At 29.5% G+C, this 25299-nt stretch overlaps 4 protein-coding genes and 1 non-coding gene across 5 annotated transcripts; 2 read left to right on the top strand and 3 right to left on the bottom strand.

Annotated features, from left to right (window-relative positions):
- Positions 1-2602: 2602 nt before the first annotated feature.
- On the bottom strand, positions 2603-5050 carry LOC123295496 (23 kDa integral membrane protein-like). Its single transcript, XM_044876871.1, has 5 exons — positions 5005-5050; positions 4701-4889; positions 4461-4631; positions 3771-3977; positions 2603-3697 (listed from the first exon to the last, which is right to left on the bottom strand). Exons 2-5 carry the CDS (start codon positions 4758-4760, stop codon positions 3560-3562), a joined length of 576 nt encoding a protein of 191 aa, XP_044732806.1. The 5' UTR covers positions 4761-4889; positions 5005-5050; the 3' UTR covers positions 2603-3559.
- Positions 4326-4405, bottom strand: Trnal-uag. Its single transcript has one exon. It is a non-coding gene; the product is annotated as a tRNA-Leu (tRNA).
- A 1028-nt stretch (positions 5051-6078) lies between the features above and the next one.
- LOC123294824 (ragulator complex protein LAMTOR2 homolog) lies at positions 6079-6939 on the top strand. The gene is made up of 2 exons (XM_044875987.1): positions 6079-6238; positions 6538-6939. Exons 1-2 carry the CDS (start codon positions 6171-6173, stop codon positions 6845-6847), a joined length of 378 nt encoding a protein of 125 aa, XP_044731922.1. The 5' UTR covers positions 6079-6170; the 3' UTR covers positions 6848-6939.
- Positions 6940-9689: 2750 nt separating this feature from the next.
- On the bottom strand, positions 9690-11344 carry LOC123295674 (BTB/POZ domain-containing protein KCTD5). Its single transcript, XM_044877095.1, has 2 exons — positions 11104-11344; positions 9690-10267 (listed from the first exon to the last, which is right to left on the bottom strand). Exons 1-2 carry the CDS (start codon positions 11290-11292, stop codon positions 9818-9820), a joined length of 639 nt encoding a protein of 212 aa, XP_044733030.1. The 5' UTR covers positions 11293-11344; the 3' UTR covers positions 9690-9817.
- A 1543-nt stretch (positions 11345-12887) lies between these two features.
- On the top strand, positions 12888-25299 carry LOC123294467 (alkyldihydroxyacetonephosphate synthase). Its single transcript, XM_044875500.1, has 5 exons — positions 12888-13118; positions 20577-20663; positions 21930-22420; positions 22594-23294; positions 23520-25299. The coding sequence occupies exons 1-5, from the start codon at positions 12952-12954 to the stop codon at positions 23958-23960; spliced, it is 1887 nt and encodes a 628-aa protein (XP_044731435.1). The 5' UTR covers positions 12888-12951; the 3' UTR covers positions 23961-25299.

Raw genomic sequence — 25299 nt, forward strand, 5'->3', positions numbered from 1 at the left:
TAACGTTCTGTGTGTGCCTGTGCCTTTTTTTTTATTATATATAAAAAAAATATCGACAGTCGAAACGAATTATATATGGCAGCATTCAACAACACCATCCGATTTAAAAAACATAATATTTGTACGAACCAACTTAGTCCAAATAAATTGATGATGATTTGTTTGTTTTACTATTTGTACTGTTGCTAAAAAAAAAATTATTGTAAAAGAACACTAACCATATTTTTACTAAGTAAAAATTTAGTTAAGATCTTGATTACAAAAAACTAAATCTAACTGAATGGAAAAGTTTATTTATTTTGGAATGTGAAAATAATATTTATGTGTTCATGAATAAATTTAAAGTTATTTTTTTTAAATAATCATTTTTAAATATACTTTATTTTGGTTTGTTGTTCCATTCAAATGTCTCACTCAATCAAGCAATCAATCCTATTTTAAAAACTTCACTACACCAGGGATGGTGAATCAAAGTGTGTCATTGGATGGTATGCGAAACTATATTTTGGGCAAGCCATCGATCACAAAGTTCACTATGAAGATATTACGGACGAATACGAATGATTCTACGAACACGCGCTCGTTTGTTATTGTAGTTACGGAAGCCTGGTTAACAAGCAATATTTTCCCGAAAGTCACAAAGTTAAAGTTATTTGAAGGTACGTCCCATAGTCTCATTAAACATTAGAGATAATGGCACGTTGATATATAAAGGTTCGCCATCCCTGCATTAAATTAACTGTAAAGTGTGTAATTGGAAACTACACACATCAAATACATGATCAAATTCAAAATGATTCTCGTAATGTTTATTTTTAATGGACTTCCTGTACTAATGAAACAAGGGATCTATAACAGGTTTCGTTTCTCCTAGAAATAGGCTCTTACAATGTCATGTCATTTCAAATTATATCAAATTCAATTCATGAAATATGAAGTGAGGAATCCAACTATGAAAGTTTTACTATAGGGACTTCAATGCTAAGAAAGGCATCTAGCGATAGAAAAAAGAACTATATATGTTAACTCGTATAGATACATAATATTTAACGGAAGTGTTGTTTACAATGTTGAATAGTACATACCAAACATGTATGTATAAAATAAATTAATGTTTTTGTTTGAGTCTAACAAATATGGTTTACATTTGTTTTACTCGTAGCGCTGACATCTTAACTTTAAAAATACAATTGAATGCTTCAGCCACCGAATCGCTGAGCTACAGAGTTGTATCAGGTTTTTTTCTAACCAGTGAGTTTATTTAAACCATCAACATTGTAAGTATTTATTAAACTATATTTGTAAGTTTCAAAGTTTGTTTTGACGCAAAAATGTTTACAAAATGAATACTATTTAATATTTTAAACTTTGCAAGGGAAAAAGGGAAAGTTTTAACTTACCATTTGTATGACGATGAAGGAATGAGAAGATATTATTTTCAGAAAAATGAAAATAAGAGTTTTTTAATTTAAAAAAGAAAAAATAAAGTGAGCAAAATCTGCCTATCATTACCACATTCTCTTGTTCCATCACATTCATCATTTGATTCGGATTCTTCAACCCAGAATATCTGTGTCTTGGAAATCCAATCATAATCCACCTTTCACCACTTATTTTTAATTTATTCTCCCAAACATACATTTTCCTTGTCCAAAATTTGTTTTCATTTGGGGAAGGGGAATGCTTATTTTTGTTAACTTATTATTTCCATCGTAGTAATTGAGTACCTTAGTTATGGCTAAAGAAGTTTGTCGTCAGGAAAATGAATTGGAACTAAAAATGATATATTACGCACATCTAGGGAGTAAAAGTAAAGAATGTGTCAGAACTCATGTTCATTGTCGTCCGAATCGAAGTCGTGGGTGACAAACATGAGATCTGAGACATTCTTTACTTGCTCCAGTGGCGTGTATACTATTTTTCTCCCCGACAAAAGGGGAAAGCGGCAACTTCGTTTTGCACAGTGAGACGAAACTTGACACTGTACGGAGGTGAGAACTTGAAGATAATTTTGAATGACAATAAAAAGAGTTAAAGAGCCTTTTAAAAATTTAAGCATTAGTTAATTTAAGATCTTTATATTTTTTTGTAAAACAGAACTGAACTAATTGAAGATAACTTTGTACATAAATTAAAAAATAGTTAAGTGAATTCATTGATTATTATTGATTCTGTATTTAAAAGTTTAGTTTAGTTGTTATGATCAATCACTGTTTAATTAATTAATAATAATAATTAGTACGTTACGTAGGTATGTATTAACAAAAAAATAAAAAATCAATTTAAATTCTATCATCGAGTACAAATCAAATATATTTTTTGTCTACTTTAACTTGTTTGTTTTCTTACTTATTTCATTTTCACCCCATTTCTCCCTTTTATCGAAAATTTAACCACACAAAATAAAAACTACAAACTGTGAGTGATGTCACATTTACGTTTTCTAACTTTTAAAAATTCAATGCATTCTTGAACCTTTGGAGAATGATAAGGTTGAAATTGTTACGAAATGAGATTGTTTGGGATTCATATTTTAATTATTAATAATTAGGTGATAAAAATTAAAATGATTAGTTAATATGTAAAGATTTATTGTCAATTTTACTCTACAATTATTATTATATCACAAGTCACAATTGGTAGTCGAAGAGCCATTTGAAAACAAACTGCTGTTCTAGGATAAAACTATCATTCCTTTTTTAGTTTGATCTGGTAAGTACTACTTGTAGTTATAACTTATTTTAAAGCCTTTTTTAAAATTTAAACGATAATAATCAGAATTAATTTTTGTTTCCCAATGTTTCTTACAGCTACAAATGTTGCACATCTATTTCTGCAAGAGTGTTCATGTTTGGCTAACGAGTTAAATAATTTAAATGCTATTAAATGTGTCTTTTTTATTTTAATTCTATTTTTGTTAAAAATTAATTTTTATCATGGCATTTCTTTGGTAATAATTGTACATTGCATCACAATAGGGAAATGGTAAATTGAGCTTACAAAATTTGTTTAATAATCAAAGAGCTGATGACGAATTTAGAAAAGATATTTATTTAGGCTACTTGAAATAATAAAGAAAATAGTATTTTATTAATATGCTAGCGTTTGCGGTTATATAGCTACTGCCCAGAATATGATATTTGCAAAAAAAGTATCTCTTAGGCAATTTAGAATTGTTTAATATCTTATTTTAACTTTTATACAAAGTGTTTTATAATTGATCGATAGGAGGCCTCAGTTTGAAATTCGGTAAAGAGCTTTTTCGTTCTTTATAAGTAATTTAGGAAGTGAAGAGTTGTGCAGACAAATCTAGAACACCTTGTACAATCCAGAAATAAAAATTACAAATAAATTGGTTCGTTTTAAAGTATGGCCAGACTCTCCCAAATGTATACTTTTTATCATATCCCAAATTAAGCTCGAATCATTTTTTTTTCGAAAAACGGTTCGAGGACGAAAAATTCAGACTTATTTTTATTTTTTCCATGAAATTTAAACGTGAAACACTTAGCATTATTATCGAATAATAAATTCGTTTCAATATTATAAAAATCAATCGTTATCCTGCTATATTGGAATGTCTTCTGTTTAATAAATTATCTTCAACAGTCACCGTTGAATTTATTGATCTTCTTGCTTCTAAGCGTTCTCTTAAAAGTGCCTTTGAATAGGCGAATGTACTAAAAACACCACATACCTATATAGATTTCAAAAAAGTAAGATTAATTATTATTATATTAAAAATATTATTCGTATTAATCTGTAATTACTTGGATAAGAGCCATGAAAAAACAGAGAGCTAAAGTATTTATTATCTGGCGTCCAATATAATCCAGCAAAGGAGTTAAACAGCCTCGTTGATATATTCCTGGACATGAACTATGATGTTCTCCTTCTGGACCTAGATCAAGAACACAACAGGATGCAGGTATGCTATCATGATAACCAGCAGGCCCTTCTAATCCACAACAGCGCAACTAAAATTAAATAATACAATCTTTATATATAAAAATCTCATGACACGATTTTCGTTTACGCTAAAATTCGAAATCACTCAACCGATTTCAATGAAATTTTGTCGATATGTATATGTTTCTTGGTTCAACTTATTAGATATTTATAAGTATTTTTATCTCGATTAATGAACGTCAATTTTTTTTTTATTGTGAATTTAGGATATTTTATTATTTAGCGAAATTTAAAACTGCAAAAATGTGAAAAATGTGTTTGCCCAAAACTTAGATTAATAATTTTATAGTAACTCTAAATCCAATAAAATACTAAGTATTTAATACTATTAATATAGATTTAAAAAAAAAATTATTTGACAGCGGTGGGATTCGAACCCACGCCCTTTCGGACTGGTGCCTAAAACCAGCGCCTTAGACCGCTCGGCCACGCTGCCTGTGATGTACGAGCACACATATTCTGTATCATTTTAAATCATATTATAATTATACCTTTGTTTGTACTCGATTCCAAATATTAAAATCACTCTGATTTGAAACAAATCTTTGATAAGATTCTCTCATTAAACTAGTTGTATCATCTTCATACGTATGATATTCAACTAAATTCCAAAATCCCATTCCAATTTCCAAACCAATTATAATAACCAATGTCGCTGAAAACTATTGAAATCATTTGAAATGTTAAGTACCTAATATTGAACTTTGAAATGTTTTCAAAATATTTAGTACCATTAAAACATGCGGTTGGTGTTCTCTTGTAACACCTTTCCATCCTAACCATAAACACATAAATATTAGGAATGAAACACCAAACAGCGAATAAAGTGGATTAAAAACATCTTGTAATATAAATGCATTATACAAAATTAATCGATAAAATAATACGCTTGTAAAACTAAGTAATAAAAAACCTGAAACCTGTTAAAAGAAATATCATTTTAAACTATGTGACGTCATTTGGTTATTATTATTTATAAAGATATTAAATAGTACTAGCTGTGATTTAAATTTAGATTTTTATTTGTATACATACCAAAAATAAGAAATTATATGCCAAACAATAATATTTTAAACACTGTGTTGATACCATTTTAATTTAAAAATATATTTTTCATTCTAAAAAAAGGTATATTATTTAAAATCAGAAACGTTTCAGAGGGGGGGGGGAATAATAATGTATCCTAAAGGGATGAAATATTGGATGAAAGTTTGTATGGTAATTTATAAAAATCGTCATTTTTGACTTTTTAAGTTACTCACTACCGATTTCAAAAATTCCTCATTTATAGATTGCTACATTATCAGCAAGTAACATGGGATATATTTTAAGTTCAAAAAAATTAAGGTTCTGCATCAAAAGTAAACATCTATTAAAAATTGAAACAGTAATTTTAAAAATGGTGAATCCGGGGGCCAAAAAATTATGAATTAAAGTAAATCTTATTACTTAAAAATAATATTTAAGGTAGTTCCTCCGCGACCGTCCAGTCAAAAAGTTTTGGACTAATACTATCATTCAGTGCATTAACTGTGCTATGACTATTATACATATACCATATATTATTTTCACAAGACTGTAGTTCCTCACTACTGTTTCTAGTATACATATAAGCACACACACTATGACATATGCCTTTAACATTAGTCTTCATATCTTTTCCACAAAAATCATCGCTAAAACGAGTTATTTATTTAAGTTTTTTATCGAAACTATATGGTAAATAATTTTTATTTTTATTTATATATTTTCTAAATATAGTATTCTACATTATATTAGTTTTTCATAGAGATGGTGGACGTCATTCATTGGTAAATAAATATAATATTTGTAAATTTGTGTATTTTTATACACTTCTCCCATGTACACGTACAAATTGCGTCACTTTTAATTGCTAATATCTCATGTATGGCATGGTAAATCATCTTCTAATTTTAACAGCAAGTGTATTATGAATTAAATATTTTATATTCTGAGTTTTGAGAAATTCTTGGAATATCACTTTCGTGTAGGTACTACCTTAAGAACATTTTGTCTATTTGACATTAGCATCAAAATGGCGAACGATCTTACTCACATAAACAAAGCCCAAGATAAAGCACAAAAAGCAAGAACCTAATTTGACATTTGACATTTGAGTAATGACAATATTGTTTTTGTTAGTATAATATTGAAAATTCTAATTACAAAAGCTTTTAGAAATGTTGAAATCAAAAGCTTTAGTTCAAGTCTTAAGCCAAGCAAATACTGGTGGCGTAGAAAATACATTGTAAGTATAAATAATAATTGAAATGTTAATAGAATAAAATCAATGTAATATAAAATTTTATTAAAAAACATGCAAATTTCAACTTGCAACGTTCTTTTAACGGAATTATTGAGTATTGATAATAATTCGAGGATTCTACGGTTTTCCAATTCGCTGTGAAAGTATTTACTTGCAATTTAGATGGCTTGAATTTTTGGATTTAGGCCTCGATTTTCTACATATATTCCAACTGTGACTGATCCTCTTTCTAGCTTTAAGCCATCTATATATTTGGAATAATAATAATAATATTTTTTTAGGTTATTAAATCATGAAGGAGCTTTATTAGCATACAGTTGTTATGGATCAAAAAATTCACGAGTAACAGCTGCAATAGTGAGTAATATATGGGCAGCTTATGAAAAAAATGGTCGAACAGCATTCCGTGATGATAAACCACAAATGATACTGATGGAGTGTATGGATGGACGTATCGCTATTACACAAGTCGCAAATTTATTATTGTGTCTTTATGCACGCAGTCATGTTGGTTTTGGATTATTGCGTCAAAAAGCGATGGCATTAGCTGAATATCTTGAAGGGCCTTTAAAACAAGTTGTTACATCCTGAATATAATCAAAATATTTCTTGTCTTTCTTTTTTATCATTATTATATAATTATTATTGTATGTAAATATATTATGCAAAATAAATTTGTTATGTCCACGTACTTTTTACGCTATAATTATAAAAAAAGTTCTTGAGCAGTAGAGCTCCATTAGAGCAGGCGCCTTCACCTTCCACCTAAACCTTCAATTTTCAATTGTTAAAAATTGTTTCCTTCTCTTGTTTTCGAATACACTTCATTTTGGTCGCTAACCCCCTCAATTGTCAGCAGCTGTCCATCAATTTTCAAAAACAAGGAGGCATAGACCCTTTTCTATTATTAAAAATTCGAAAAAATTATCATAAATGCTACATAAAAAGTACTACCTTTTCATACTATTATTATCCCCCACCCCTACCGTTTCTGAGAAAACATTTGTCAGTTTCAAAACTTCAATTGCTTATAAATAACTAGAGGACGGATAAAGATACAGGGTCGAGCCAATATCTTTAGCCAATCAATAGTTTTCCCGAAAAACCGCCCCTTTTTCAAAAAAGATCCACCCATGGTCAAGAAGTGTGTACCTCCAAAAAGTTTTTTTTCATAATTGGGGTTCTGAAACTATAGTTTTTGGATACTTAGACAAAAAAAAATAAATTGAGATTATATTTTAATAAATTTATTAGTAACGGTTCGTCGCGTCGCTGTCGGTCTACTTTGCCGACTTATTCGGACTATCTACAAATATTACAATTACATTTACCTTTTTAGAAAATAAAAATTATTCACAAATGATAAAAATATAATACAAAACAGATATTAGTCTATAGATAAAGTATAATACGACGTACAAATTGGGAAACAAATTTTTGGCTCCTCGTGTTATTAAAAAAATAACTTGATTTCAATTTATAAAAATAAAAAAAAAACTATAATGAAAATATATTATTTCTGTAGCCTGTTTTTTCCTGTCCATGCGGATATCTTCCTTATTCTTTCAAATTCCATGATTTACTTCTCATTTTCAAGCTTATCGTACTGGCTACTGACATAAAATAGACTCACGGTCTAAAAATGTACCGCTTAGAAAAAAAAACAGGCTAGATAAATAATTTTAACATTTGATTTTGTTCATTATGTAATTTGTATATCATAGCTGTAATAACATTGCCTATAAATAAAAATAAGTAAAATTACTATTGATATTATATTATTTCTCTAGCCAGTTTGTAACCATGGGTAAGACTGTGGAATTCCGCATGGGTCAAGCTAATATGTTTTATTTGATTATAACTCAAAAATAGTGCTAAAAAATGATTTTTTTGAGTATTTGCCAAAGAACGACGCACACATTTTCATGTGATTTTATATAACTGCCGAATTTTTTTATAAACCATTTGCTAAGATTGAAACATATCCTGATATATTTCAGGTTGCTGAGCATCCTGGAGTATGAGAGAGAGATCCGTTAAGTTACGAACTTTTCATTTAATGTATCGTGCTGAGTATTATTAAATCAAAGATTTTGTAGAGTATATTCTAATACTTATAAAAATTGACCTAAAGCAAAAGGTTTATGATATATATGTCGCAGACAAATAGCTTAATCAGCCGTATAGTTAACAGGTTTAGTGTGATTGAATTAGCAAGAGTTCGGAGAAAAAAAATTCCAAAAATCCATCAATTTTAACGCCAGGTGGCAGAAAGTGAAACTAAATGTAAATAACTAAGCTAGGCAAATATTTAAATGTAATCAATCCAAGTCATTTGTCTAGCTGTTTTGATTGAATGGCTGAATATCATTCTGCCCGCTAGTTGAACGTCGCAGTTACGTAAAAAGGCTAGGCTGTTAAAAGAACGGCTAATTAAGCTAGAAGTTCTATTTAACTCATAATTCTTTTGTAAAAAAAGGCAATTTTGAGGTTAAGATTACGAATTTAAACAACAGCTAATCATTGACAGTTAAATGTTAATAAATTGAGTTTTTAAAAGTGTTTAAATTATTTTTAATTATTGTTAACGCGTATTAAATTTAATTAAATAAAATTTATATCATTAGTTTTACAAATTTTTACTATTGAGATCCTATCAAATTAGTAATTCAAATAGCAAATCGGTAATTATAATATTTGGATTCAAATTTGAAATTTGAGATCGATTGTCGCATAAAATAGCTGTTCCAAAAGTAGTTTGCACCTTTCAAAGTATCAAAAAAATTAGTATATTAATATCATTTAAGATTTAACGACAACCCCTCCAGATTATTTCCCCTCTCTGAAATGTTTCTGAGTTTAAATAATATACAAAAAGAATCATTTTGAAAAAGAATTATCGAAATCGGAGATTTATTGAGGACTCCCGAGTAAAAAACATTGATTGATGCGACTATAATGATATTTTTTTTGATTTAGGTGACAAAAACGAACTTTTGGAATACAAATTGTAAATTCTTCTAAAATTCTTAAACTAAAATCAAACATAAATTTATTTATTATATTATTATTTATAATAATAATAATAATAATCATTCATCACACTTATAATTAAAAAGCGCACTCAATAAAACGTTATATTTATTTATTATTTATTACTTATTTTGATTTGAATAATAAAAATGACGTAGTAGAATTATTTAAATATTAATTTCATAATTAATAATTAAAAAGGTAGTAGGGTAGATAATTATAAATTACAAATGTTATATTAAATAAACTTCGATTTTTGCCCCAATTTCCTAGATCAGTTTTTTGTATTTTATTAAATACATTGTGCCATCCGCCACCAAATTAGCAAAGAATAACATTCATAATAAGAGTAATCACTAGCTAATTCTTACTGATGATGACTACTTGGTAGTCGAAAATACGTATTTATAAAATACAAAAAACTGATCTAGGAAATGGGGGCAAAAATCGAAATTTATTTCGAAATATCCTAGAGTTCTCATTTATTATCTTCGATAATATTTATAAATGTTATATTGTTTTGATTGTTTACATTCTAGAACCTTTTTGTTGAAGCACCTTTGCACGATCACTAGGTTCTGGACAACTACCCTGTGTTGCATCATACTCTCTACTAACAACACACAAGAATTCAGCATGCTCTTCGGAGCCGTACGTATATTGTGAACCAATATTTACAAGTTGTTCAAACTTCCAACCATCGGACATGGTCGAGACCATTTGTGTTAATTCATCTTCATGACATTGTAGAACTCGATACACGTGTTTTCGTTGACCGGGTACTGAGTTACTCACTTGAGCTGCTAATCTCTGTTGTAAAAGTCGTACTAATTCAGCTACATTATAAAATTCTGCTTCTTCTAATACACCTTCAGCTGCTAAACCACGATCCAGGACCAATTTACCATGTCGTAAAAAATTTAATACTGCCGAAAAATATGCTGGATCTCTGTCAATTAGGTATGCGCCCGTTTCATCCTAAAATTAAATAAATATCTTTCAATACCATACACCTGAAGATTCCTAAACTAGTTTTCTTTAAATTATGTAGAGGTTAATACAGCAATACAATTTGTAAAGCTGCTCGTTAGCCCATTATAATATATGAAGTAAGAAGAGTTTTTATGGACGTTCTTATGTATAAGACAAAGAAACACTCTTCAGGCAACTTATTGTTAAGCCAGAAATAAGTTACTGCAATTCTCTTGACGATTTTACTTATCATAACCATTTTAGATGAAAATATTTTCTTGTTTTAACACTTTTAAGAGGGTGGTTTTGTAGTCATCGGGGTTTTAATTCGAATAGCTTTACTTTGTTCAAAAAATTGACTTTTATAAGGTGTCAAAAAGAAATTTTTTTTAAAACTTGGCCAGACATTCGTCTGACCAATTTCGAACGGAAGTATACAAGGAAATCGAATCCTAAAAAAAGGTTTCTGTTAAAAGAAGACCCAAAATGTTCCGCTAACTTTCGCTTTTATCTAACACAAAATATATTCCATTCCCAATTAATTTCAGAATATTTTCATTTTTAAAAAAGGTTGAACAAACTGTATATAAAATAAGGTACTACAATTATAAACAAAATGGGAAATTAATATTAAAAAAATCGATCTGAAACATTAAAATTATAAACATAACCTAGTCGAAGTAACTAATAGAGACATAATAATAGGTATCTGGTTAATACAATAAGAAAATGAAACAATTAAAACAAATAAAAATAGAATTATTCGAAGCTATAAATGCTTAAAGTATAAATTCACAAAATAATAATAAGATATACATGACATTAAATTTTACGATACGCACTCTATCTGAAATTAGATCACTGTCTTCTTGCACTAATCTATTTAAAAATGAATTTGGATCTTTAGCCAGTGTTGTTTTTGTTGTAAGAAAACATGTACCACCAACATTTAATTTCACCCATTCTTTACTGCCTCGTTTTGTTATATTATTGTAACTTGTTTCACAATTTAAATCACCATTTTCTGCCATTTTGTGTTTTTGGAAATTATCGAATACGTCTTGACTTGTACTCTATAGTTGTTTATGGTTACAATCGTTCGTAAAAATATGTTATTATTGGCATTTCACTTACATTCATATAAGTCTTATCGTCTTATCTTTTTTTAACCACTCACTTCACAATAATCATGAAGCTAAGTGTATACCAGTCAACTTATGCTGAATTCACCCAGTACGACGCGACGAGTGACAGTCACTAAGAGTAATAAATTATAATTTAAAAAAACATGCTTTATTGAATTAAAAAGTGAGTAATAATTTTTATTGTAATGTAAAATTCAAAGCGTGGGATGGTCGATATCTGTCAAGTCAGCTAATTTTACGCTTTGAATTTTACATCACAATTATAGAGAGTAGAGAAAAGGAGGACTATCTCTGTACATAAAAAGTATCCAAAAAACAGCCGCAGGTAGGGTCTGGTGCAATCCTTGAGGTTCACACGAATAACTTCCCAGCATAAAGATGTAATTGCATGATGACACTTGACACGCTGGCTTTGAGCGTCAAATTAGGAATCCACCTAGTTAAAAAAACAATGAAACAATGTTTTGCTTTTTATGATTTGACGCTCACGAACTGACACGTGATCTTTTACAACTGACCACGTGACCTAATTTGACACTCAAACCCAGCGTCATAATTACATCAAATCTAGCATATCTTAACTTTTACCATTTTTATACCATGTATTTGAAATAAATCAAGGTGTTCTAAGGTTAGTCCCAAATTGTAACGATTAAAAATATTGACGCTACGAATAAAATTTTGGTATAGGTGTTCATAAAATCACCTAATTAGTCCATTTTCGGTTGTCTGTCCGACTGTCTGTCAACACGATAACTCAAAAACGAAAAAAGATATCAAACTGAAATTTTTATAGCGTGCTCAGGATCTTTGGTCCGTAGGCCCATTTTGTAAACCGTTAGAGGTAGAATAAAAGTTTAAATGTAAAAAATGTTCCTTGTAAAAAAATAAACAACTTTTGTATGAAATTTTTTTTCGTAAACATCACTGCTTACTCGTGAGAGCGCAAATTATATGGTGTGTATTATATGGGAATATCAGTTTGGAGTGTATGTATGTATGTTTGGCTATCTTTCTTTACTTATAGGACGTAAAAAAACAAACGATTATGTAATCAACATTGTCTTTACATGGTATTTCAACAGATAATTCAGTCAATTGTTTGTCGTTACTTGTTTTACTAACATATTCTGCGTTACCAACCCAAAATCTGTCTAAGTGGTAGATATGAATTGAAAAGTTGGTAGTTTTCAACAAATTCTGCTTAAAAGTTGGTAGATCTAATCTTAGATCTAGTTACTTTGAATTACTCAAAGTTGGTAATCTACCAACTTTCTATTTTAAGAATACTTAAAGTTGGTAGATCTACCTTAAAGTTGGTAGAGTTGGTAACGCTGAACATATTAATCGTGCACTCTAGGTATTGAATTGAAAATCTATGCAAATACTGGAACTCTGTGGTAATTATCAATAATATATGAATATAGCATGCATACCTCTCTATGATAAATTTGAAAAGCTATATAAACAGCAGTAAGGGATAGATGGGGATAGAACATAGAAGTTTGAAGTTCTTATACATATTATTACTCATTTGAAGCCGGCATGTCTAATATAAATCAGTCAAGTGAAAATGAAAATTTCGAAGAACAACAAAAGAAAAAGAATTTAAATGATAACACAACAAGTATAAAATTATTACCACTTGAAAAAAGTAGAACCACAGACAAAACATTCAAAAAGTCTGTGAAAAGTGCTGTGCCCAAAAATAGGTAAGTAAATAAATATTGTTTATCAATTTTGATTTTCATTGAATAATTTTTTAGGAATAATAACATTTAAATATAATTTAGAATTAATCCTGACGGCCTTGTATTAATTAACGCTTTAAATTCAATTTAACTTAATTATATATTTTGTTGAATTTCAATTGAAATACCCATTTTAAATATTTTAGATTTCAAATTCGTATTACTTGTTTCTGAAGAAGCTTTTTGAAAGTAATTAATTTAATAAATATTCTAGGAATTTAGAATTATGAATAAACATATCTAGACAAGGCCGGATTCGAAAGCTCTGGGCTGGGCAACATGCATTATACATTTCAAATGAATATATTCTTAGCGTTTTCCTCATTTACAATCGTTTTGAAATTCTATGTTAAAAAAACACGGCGCGATTTCTTATTTGAAAAATTGTTGATAATATCATTAAACTAAGAAATAGATTTGATAAGCGTTCTTTATTCGAAATCTATTTTTAATGATTCATCAGTGTCATCTATTTAAAAAAAAGATATAATTTTGCTCAGTATGTAATTTGTATATCATATCTGTAATAAAATTGCCTATACACAATAAAAAAGAAAGTAAATTACATTTAAAATTTTATAGCATTTACATATATCTCTGGTCTGTTTTTAGACACGGGTATCGAACACACTATTCTGCACGAGTCGGCTAGTAAAAGAATATTAAAAATGTAAAAGTTTTATGTATGTATTGTTAAAACTGTAGAACTGATAACAAAATTTGTTTTAACAAAAACCCATAACTGCCCACTTGTCATTTAAGTTGTAAATGCGCTTTGTAAGTCAACTTTATAAAATTCTTGGGTATTAAAGTTATTGATAACAAATGAAAACAAACAATTGACTGAGTTAATTGTTGAAATACCTTGTATAGAAAGTGTTGAATGTTAGTGTTCAAAAACTCGACTTGTTAAATAAAATTTGAAAAGAAAGAAACAAGTTTAATAGTTGGGGCCCGTTAATATCTAGATCAGCTCAAATTTTCCCAATAATGAGCCCCGACTGTTAAAGTCGCTATGTAAACTATGTTTCGGGTTTTTTTTTACAAGACCATTAGTTGAAGCTATTCCTGTAATTTTCAATTCCCTATCTTGTATGATTTTGGAGAAAATGGACATCAAAGTTTTACCCTAACTTGAGACCTCACGGGTAAACAATCATGTTTACGGTTTATTGATGGGTCCACCTGAACCAAGACCCAATTAACTTATGTTGCCCATTGACGAACTTAAAGACACTTTTACACCCTGAGTACGCTATAAAAATTTTAGCTTAATATCCTTTTTCCCAGCTATGCCAAAATTTTGTTCACATGAATATTTTTAAGCGTTACAAACCTGGGACTGAAATTAATATACCTTGATATATATTTCATGTACAGGTAAAATAAAAATGGCTATATGGCCATACTAAGATTGTAGGTATGTGTGTGTGGATTTACATTTTAATTTCCTAAATTTATTGCAATATCATTCTTCAAAATCAACCAAATATATTGAACCAACTTTAAGCTAATATTAACATTATCCCACACATCGACCTGAGTGTTTGATTTGTCGACCCTAATCGCAAATTCCCTTAATCTGGGAAATTCGGGCCAAAACCGAAATTTATTTGATTATTTAGGAAAATAGACTTAGGTTTATTTCATGTAACTGAAGTTTCAACTAGTTATTAACTGAAAATTAAAAAAAAAAAATGTAAGCCGCCGTCCACTTTTTTGGCTAAAAAATGATTCTTTATAATGTACTGAATAAAAAAGTATCAGGTCATTTTCCAATTTAAAGGGGGGGGCACCCCCTCAGGGCACTTTGAAAATTTTTAACATATAGTTTTATATAAATATTTACTCTCATGGATTTCCTGATTTCCGCCGTCCACCGATTTTTTCAAAAAATGATTCTTTATAATGTACTGAATAAAAAAGTATTAGGTCATTTTCGAATTCAAAGGGGGGGCCACCCCCTCAGGGGACTTTGAAATTTTTTTACATATACATAACTGAAAATTGGTCATCAAAAAATTGGTTTATAAAAAAATGATTCTTTATAATGTAGTGAATAAAGAAGTATTGGGTCATTTTCCAATTCAAAGTAAAAAAACAACCCCCTAGGTGACTTAAAAAATTTTTAACATATAGTTTTATATAAATATTTACTCTCATGGATTTCCTGATTTCCGCCGTCCACCGATTTTTTCAAAAAATGATTCTTTATAATGTACTGAATAAAAAAGTATTAGGTCATTTTCGAATTCAAAGGGGGGGCCACCCCCTCAGGGCACTTTGAAAATTTTTTACATATACATAACTGAAAATTGGTCATCAAAAAATTGGTTTATAAAAAAATGATTCTTTATAATGTAGTGAATAAAGAAGTATTGGGTCATTTTCCAATTCAAAGTAAAAAAACAACCCCCTAGGTGACTTAAAAAATTTTTAACATATAGTTTTATATAAATATTTACTCTCATGGATTTCCTGATTTCCGCCGTCCACCGATTTTTTCAAAAAATGATTCTTTATAATGTACTGAATAAAAAAGTATTAGGTCATTTTCGAATTCAAAGGGGGGGCCACCCCCTCAGGGCACTTTGAAAATTTTTTACATATACATAACTGAAAATTGGTCATCAAAAAATTGGTTTATAAAAAAATGATTCTTTATAATGTAGTGAATAAAGAAGTATTGGGTCATTTTCCAATTCAAAGTAAAAAAACAACCCCCTAGGTGACTTAAAAAATTTTTAACATATAGTTTTATATAAATATTTACTCTCATGGATTTCCTGATTTCCGCCGTCCACCGATTTTTTCAAAAAATGATTCTTTATAATGTACTGAATAAAAAAGTATTAGGTCATTTTCGAATTCAAAGGGGGGGCCACCCCCTCAGGGCACTTTGAAAATTTTTTACATATACATAACTGAAAATTGGTCATCAAAAAATTGGTTTATCAAAAAATGATTCTTTATAATGTAGTGAATAAAGAAGTATTGGGTCATTTTCCAATTCAAAGTAAAAAAACAACCCCCTAGGTGACTTAAAAAATTTTTAACATATAGTTTTATATAAATATTTACTCTCATGGATTTCCTGATTTCCGCCGTCCACCGATTTTTTCAAAAAATGATTCTTTATAATGTACTGAATAAAAAAGTATTAGGTCATTTTCGAATTCAAAGGGGGGGCCACCCCCTCAGGGCACTTTGAAAATTTTTTACATATACATAACTGAAAATTGGTCATCAAAAAATTGGTTTATCAAAAAATGATTCTTTATAATGTAGTGAATAAAGAAGTATTGGGTCATTTTCCAATTCAAAGTAAAAAAACAACCCCCTAGGTGACTTAAAAAATTTTTAACATATAGTTTTATATAAATATTTACTCTCATGGATTTCCTGATTTCCGCCGTCCACCGATTTTTTCAAAAAATGATTCTTACATTATAAAGAATCATTTTTTGAAAAAATCGGTGGACGGCGGAAATCAGGAAATCCATGAGAGTAAATATTTATATAAAACTATATGTTAAAAATTTTTTAAGTCACCTAGGGGGTTGTTTTTTTACTTTGAATTGGAAAATGACCCAATACTTCTTTATTCACTACATTATAAAGAATCATTTTTTTATAAACCAATTTTTTGATGACCAATTTTCAGTTATGTATATGTAAAAAATTTTCAAAGTGCCCTGAGGGGGTGGCCCCCCCTTTGAATTCGAAAATGACCTAATACTTTTTTATTCAGTACATTATAAAGAATCATTTTTTGAAAAAATCGGTGGACGGCGGAAATCAGGAAATCCATGAGAGTAAATATTTATATAAAACTATATGTTAAAAATTTTTTAAGTCACCTAGGGGGTTGTTTTTTTACTTTGAATTGGAAAATGACCCAATACTTCTTTATTCACTACATTATAAAGAATCATTTTTTTATAAACCAATTTTTTGATGACCAATTTTCAGTTATGTATATGTAAAAAAATTTCAAAGTCCCCTGAGGGGGTGGCCCCCCCTTTGAATTCGAAAATGACCTAATACTTTTTTATTCATTATAAATTATCTTACATTATAAAGAATCATTTTTTGAAAAAATCGGTGGACGGCGGAAATCAGGAAATCCATGAGAGTAAATATTTATATAAAACTATATGTTAAAAATTTTTTAAGTCACCTAGGGGGTTGTTTTTTACTTTGAATTGGAAAATGACCCAATACTTCTTTATTCACTACATTATAAAGAATCATTTTTTTATAAACCAATTTTTTGATGACCAATTTTCAGTTATGTATATGTAAAAAATTTTCAAAGTGCCCTGAGGGGGTGGCCCCCCCTTTGAATTCGAAAATGACCTAATACTTTTTTATTCAGTACATTATAAAGAATCATTTTTTGAAAAAATCGGTGGACGGCGGAAATCAGGAAATCCATGAGAGTAAATATTTATATAAAACTATATGTTAAAAATTTTTTAAGTCACCTAGGGGGTTGTTTTTTTACTTTGAATTGGAAAATGACCCAATACTTCTTTATTCACTACATTATAAAGAATCATTTTTTTATAAACCAATTTTTTGATGACCAATTTTCAGTTATGTATATGTAAAAAAATTTCAAAGTCCCCTGAGGGGGTGGCCCCCCCTTTGAATTCGAAAATGACCTAATACTTTTTTATTCAGTACATTATAAAGAATCATTTTTTGAAAAAATCGGTGGACGGCGGAAATCAGGAAATCCATGAGAGTAAATATTTATATAAAACTATATGTTAAAAATTTTTTAAGTCACCTAGGGGGTTGTTTTTTACTTTGAATTGGAAAATGACCCAATACTTCTTTATTCACTACGGTATAAAGAATCATTTTTTGATAAAATCGGTGGACGGCGAAGACCACTTTTCAGTTATGTGTATATGTCAAAAATTTTCAAAGTGCCCTGAGGGGGTGGCCCCCCCTTTGAATTGGAAAATGACCTGATACTTTTTTATTCAGTACATTATAAAGAATCATTTTTTGATAAAATCGGTGGACGGCGGAAATCAGGAAAGCAATGAGAGTAAATATTTATATAAAACTATATGTTAAAAATTTTCAAAGTGCCCTGAGGGGGTGCCCCCCCCCTTTAAATTGGAAAATGACCTGATACTTTTTTATTCAGTACATTATAAAGAATCATTTTTTAGCCAAAAAAGTGGACGGCGGCTTACATTTTTTTTTTATAATTTTCAGTTAATAACTAGTTGAAACTTCAGTTACATTTTATTTCAACATAAATGGTTAAATTAGTTATTATATATTATTAGCGATTTGTCATCTAATTAATTTTATTATAAATAAAAATTATAATCACAAATGAATAATACGTAAAATAAATGTTATCCTTGGGAAATATATTAAAAATTATTTGATTGTTAATCAAATTTTATTTAATTTACATACCATAATGTCAACCGAATCAATTTGGAAGTCTTCATTGCAACATGAATACCTACTACTAGAGTACCTAGTCTAAGAGAGGATACAAGGTCGACTTTCACCCATCTGATAAAACCAAATGAAACATATTTTTATGAAATTTTATTGATCGATAAATACGTCTATGATAGCTTGTCTATCGAAAAGTGTTCATCATTATTTTCGTTGTTAAATTATCTTTCTTCTGATATCAATTTCGATTGGTTAAATCGTAATATTCGAATAATACAACAAAAAAATTTATTGAACAAAAAAGATAGGAAATCAAATTATCTACTTTAAAGATTACCATTTTGGGTCTACGTGCCCGGTTACGGAGACATGGGCCGAACCGAAGAATCCACCTTAAGTCGATTTGTTTAAATTTTTAATTATCACAAAATTATAAATTTATGTACATAAGTTTATTTATTTATCTTGATATTTTCTGTTTGAGTAAGATGCATTTTAATAATGTGTTATTGATTTAGAAATCAACTTGATTCTAACTCTACTCAAGTCAAGGATTTTAAATGTCAATAATTATAAGTTGAATATCCAATATTAATTTATTCAAGTGTTTATTTATTTTTGTGTAAATGCATTTTATTGCATTGCTGCGTTCTAAGAAAGTTGCAAAGTTGGTCAAGAATTGGTAAACATAAACATGCGATTTAATTCAAAATGTATTTGTATTTTACTCCCATCAAATTGGATGAAATTTATTGAAATTAGAAAGGCAGTAATGATACCTATGCCAAGTTTTAGCTTTTACTTGTGGAATAAAACTTTTCATATGCCTAAAAAACAAACAAAAAATCGACTTAAAAAAAAAAAAAACTGTTCCAAAACAAATTAATACGCACTAAAAAGTAATAAAATAACGATAATATAATGAGTTACAATTATTGTTATTTTTGGAGTCGGTGTCAGCCAAAGAAACAACTGTGACAGAACAGTTTGCTACATGGCTGACACCGATTCCAAAAATAACAATAATTGTACCTACATAATATTATCGTTATTTTTTTATTTTTTAGTGCATATTAATTTGTTTCGGTATAGTTTTTTGAAGTCGGTTTTTTTTTTGCTAAAAGTTTTTGTTGAATTTGAAGTATGCTAACTAATTTGTCAACAAAAAAGAATCTTCGAAATCGGTTGGCGTGATATTGAGTAATCCGCTCAATATTAAGACTTATATGGTTTTCTCATGGATTCTATTGTCAGAACTGGACCAAATTGAAATGGGACCTCACGAAAAGCATTAGCTTTCAAATAAAAAATGAATCATCAAAATCGCTTTGCCCAATCGAAAGTTCTGAGGTAACAAACATTAAAAAAAAATTCAGTCGAATTGAGAACCTACTACTTTTTGTTGAGTTTGAAGTCGGTTAAAAAGAGGAGGTCTCAGGTCCCTCATAAATCATGAGGTTTGTGAAAATTAAAACCTTCTGGTTAAAATCTTCAAACAATGAGGTGAAGGCTGCTAGCTTATATACAATTAGAATAATAATCACTTAGCTATTCTTATAATTATTATATTTTTACTTAAACATAAAATTGTATTGTATTTAATATCATATCATTATTATTTAAATATTTGTTTTATCGTAGTTATTATTAATATTAACTAACTGTTACCCGCCAAATAATTCCATCACATTGTAGGTCTTATGAATTAAAACTTTGTTGTCCATTTTCTCCAAAACTATAAAAGACAGAGAATTGAAAATTTACAGGTAGCTTCAGTTAGTGATTTTGTGGAACATTCTCGAAATACGAAAAAAATTCTAGTAAATGCTTTCGATAATTTTCAAAAACCAAATAAATGGTAACACTCTGTATATGGGTCCTATATCATTGGCAGGCTGTAAAAAATTGTTAATTTTTTTGTGTCACTGTCTAAAAGTCTGTAAAGTTAATTTTCTTTTAGAAGTATTAATATTTTCTTAATTTCAGGCAAGAAGTTTTGAAATGGAATGGTTGGGGATATAAGGATTCCAAGTTTGTTTATAAAGATGGTGCAATATGTTTTACTGGTAACAGGTAAATATTACAATAACTATTCATTTATATTAATCCAATTTTAACTAGAGTAAAGTAAATTTAGTTCGAATTCGAATTCTTCACGTACAGTGGTAAAACTAGAAAGTGAAATTAAAATTGATTAAAAAACGAAGAAGTTATTAGCTTAAAAACTTGTAATCTTTTTGAGCTTAAAATAAGTATTTCTTGTACTATTAGACGTACATAAAAGTATAATTTATGTAATGATTCTTCATTTCCTTCTAATCTTGGAGTTAGAACACTTTCTGGCCGACCTTGTATGATTTAGTGTTTGTTGTATGTGTATTGAGATAACCCTTTTTCAAAGATTATCTTTTTTTATTTTATTTTTATGAATTTTTTTTTTTAAATGCAATAACCATCATCAACATCCTACAATTTTTTCAGATATAATATTTTTTAGTACCTACAAGTGATGTAATCAGAGGCGTATTAAGAAATTTTGTGCCCTGAAGCATTTTCAAAATTAGCTCCATTTCGTAATAAAAATCTATCAATAAAGATTTATTTTTTAGTCGTCGTGAATTTACGGTCGGGCCTTGGTTGTTTATGCTTAGTCCCTTTATTATTATAATCTTCTATATACAGGAACCCATTTTAATCGATGGATCTAAATATCTTCTAAAATACTTAAATTACAAAAAAAATGTATCGTACAAAAATTATTTAGATTAAAGTGGGACGTCATATCATAACGTTAGATTTGATCTGCGTCTTCTAAATCCTTTAATAGTTAACTCATCCTTAACAGTAGGAGATAGACTAACACTTTAAATTAGAAAGTTAAACCTCATAAAAAAACTAACAAAATTTGTTTAAAACATTTATGCCAAAAACCCCAAATTTGCTGGTCAATGGTTTTAGCGTGGTTTACTGGAATATTAAAATGATTTATTAATATTGGATAAATAAAACAATTAAAGTTATGAATTATTTATTTAAAAATTGGTCTAATCATATTCAATGACAATTGTTTAAAAAAAATTTTAAAAATAATATTAATTAATTAATTTTATGTTTATTAATTTTGTTCTTTGTTTACAAATTTCCACGCGCGTGCCCTTTTGTAACCTGACAACTTTCGATTTCTGTAATAAATAATTAATAACAACTAAATAAACTACTCTGCCAAATTTCAAAGATGTATCAATTTTTTCCTTATTACCATAGTGGGGTAAAACTACCGTATTAATTCGGAAAATTTTGGGAGGCATGATTTTATTGTGTTAATTTATATGATTACAGATATCCAATTGGTGAATTAGTTTTACCGTATTTCACAGAATGGGCAGAAACAAAATTGAACATCAATTTTTCGAAGAAACGAAATGCACAACCATTACCATCTCCCGATAAATATCCAAAACCAAAAATTAGCGATGAAGTATTGGAAAAATTTAAACAAGTTGGTTTATCTACATCCATTGAAGGTATTGATCGTCTTGTGCGAGCGCATGGTCATACTTTACACGATATTGCCACCTTACGAGAGTCATTTTTCAATCGAATTCCTGACATAGTCGTTTGGCCCAACGGTCACGATCAAGTCGTCCAAATAGTTCATATAGCAAAAGAACACAATTTGGCGATAATACCTTTTGGTGGTGGAACATCTGTATCGGGAGCAGTTTCATGTCCATCAAACGAGGAACGTACAATTGTATCACTTGACACATCACAAATGAATAGTTTATTGTCATTAGATAAGGAAAATTTGGTAGCTACATTTGAAGCAGGTAAATAAAACGAATCCAATTTGCATGGTTGATAAATAAATATAATCTTAGGTACGATAACATTAACGAACAGTCCCGGGTTAAGGTACTGAACGATTAGAACCGACCTTTAAAAAATTAGAGTTTAGCCAAGACTATAGCTGTTACATAACCCCATGTATTCTCTGTTACAGGTATTATTGGTCAAGATTTAGAACGAGAACTACATGAACAAGGATACACATCTGGTCATGAACCTGATTCATATGAATTTTCTAGTCTTGGTGGTTGGGTGGCGACACGAGCTTCTGGCATGAAAAAAAATATTTATGGTAACATAGAAGATCTATTAGTACATGTCAAAATGGTTACACCAACTGGAGTATTACAAAAAAATTGTCAAGTACCTCGAATGTCATGTGGACCGGACTTTAATCATATTGTTCTTGGATCGGAAGGAACATTAGGTGTTATAACTGAAGTTGCAATTAAAATTCGACCATTACCCAAATGTAAAAAGTACGGTTCAATTGTATTTCCAAACTTTGAGGCTGGTGTGAAATGTATGCGTGAAGTTGCACGACAACGGTGTCAACCAGCATCCATACGTTTAATGGACAATGAACAATTCCAATTTGGTCAAACGCTACGACCTGTACCTGGTTATTTTGGATTGGTGCTTGATGGTCTTAAAAAAATGTACATTACAAAAATTAAAGGTTTCGATCCAAAACATATGTGTGTTACAACATTACTCTTTGAAGGTGACCCGAAAGATGTCGAAATTCAAGAGAAGAAAATTTATGAGATTGCTGCACAAAGTAAAGGTATTCCTGCAGGTGAAACTAATGGCGAACGTGGATATTGTTTAACATTCGTCATTGCGTATATCAGGGTAAGTTCTGTATGTCTTTTTTTTTTATTTACGTTCCACAGCTCTTAACAAGTTGACACATGCGTAAAACTCGAGAAATTTTTGTCTTTTTTACTTATTCATTACCGCCGGGGATGGGCCAACCCATTTACGGTATCACAACGGACCCTATGGTCTAAGTGTGTCCCACCCCAGGGCAGCCACTCTAACCTAACCTAACCTAACCTACTTATTCATTTGTTTTAGGATATTGGTTTGGAGTATAATGTTGTATCGGAATCATTTGAAACATCTGTACCATGGGATCGAACGTTGTCCTTGTGCCGTAATGTAAAATTTTGTATTGCACAAGAATGTAAAAAGTTAAATATCAGTCATTATTTATTGTCATGTCGTCTGACCCAAACCTACGATACCGGTTGTTGTATATATTTCTATTTTGGATTTAATTACGGTTCATTACCAGATCCTATACATTTATATGAGATGTTGGAAGAGAAAGCACGTGATGAGATCATTGCATCTGGTGGAAGTATATCACATCATCATGGTGTTGGTAAAATGAGAAAGAAATGGTATCCATCATCGGTGTCTGCTCTAGGTGTTAGTTTGTACAGTGCTACCAAACATTCATTAGATCCTGATAATATATTTTCTACTAATAATTTGATACCATCACGATTATAAACCTTTTGATTTTATCCGATTCTGATCCGAAGAGATCTAATTTAGTATAAATGTTGCAGTCAATTTGCTTAATTAGCCATTCAATTAACAACCTAGCCTTCTTCCTACCACAAAATTAATTGTTTTAAATTTTAAATGTCCCTAAATTTTAAACTACAAAAATACAGCTCTTTGATCTATTACGCGAACAAAGTCTGGTAGTTGATATCGAGTACAGCGTTGTCAGATACTCAATCTAACCGTAGGTCCATCTATATTTTATTATTTGAACTATATCTAATTATGATATGTTTTATTTTTGTTATGATTTACTTTGAGGTTACGTTATCAAGGTAATTAATGTTAAAGTAATTAAAGTAACATTCGTCTAGCTGTTTGTTTGAATGATTGAATAACGTTCAGGCTACTGGTTGAAGAATGCCGATTAGTAAAAAGGCTAGGCTGTTAATTAAACAGCTAATTAAGGTAGTGGATTCCGAAATAAATGCCATAATAAATGTATATATGATATTTAATTTATAAAAATACTGAGATGTGCTTTTTCATGATTAAGTCAAAAGTAGCCAACTATTAAACTAAATTTATTCATCAAATTAATGGCAAAGCACGCAGATGTAGACAGCACTGTAATCTTAAATTCATCAGAATATATACGAAGATATTTCTATTACAGTGACAGGCAACTGAATGACTCGTGCCGTTTGGGGTCTTGAAGCGATACATAACTTCTCTCAAATGTACAGGTACTAGAAACAAGGCTTTTAGTTTAAGGGATGTTGAGTCCAAAACCCTAATTTTATTTACTGAAATGTACTAATTATGACGCGCCATCTAAAAATAAATAACTAAAATTAAACTTTAAAAATATTAAATTTAAATTTGATAGGCTGTAGCCTCAACAGATACCCTAAATCAGGGATGGCGAACCAATGTCATGCGAAACAATATTTTGGGTACGCCACCGATCACAAAGTTCACTATGAAGTATTATAGCCTCATTAAACATTTTTTTAGAAAAAAAAATGGCACGTTGATATTAAAAGATTCGTCATCCTTGCTCTAAATACAAGGGACTCGGTCCTGATTAGTAAAAATTTGCATTGTACTTTAGTCTCTCTAGTCATGTATACATATAAGTAGATGTAAGACTCGGAGGAAAATTTTCCAGGGTATCTGTTATATTGATGAAAACCATCAAGAATGTTGGTATTAACGTTTTTCAAGAATATACGGAAAAGGAAAAGGTTTGGTATTTTTTGAACGATTTTTAGTTTTTTTTAATCAAATTGAAATTGATTCAGTTTTGAGTTAGTGCCATCAATTATAAAAATATATTAGT

This window comes from Chrysoperla carnea, chromosome 3 (assembly GCF_905475395.1).
Source record: "Chrysoperla carnea chromosome 3, inChrCarn1.1, whole genome shotgun sequence".
NCBI classification, from domain to species: Eukaryota; Metazoa; Arthropoda; class Insecta; order Neuroptera; family Chrysopidae; genus Chrysoperla; species Chrysoperla carnea.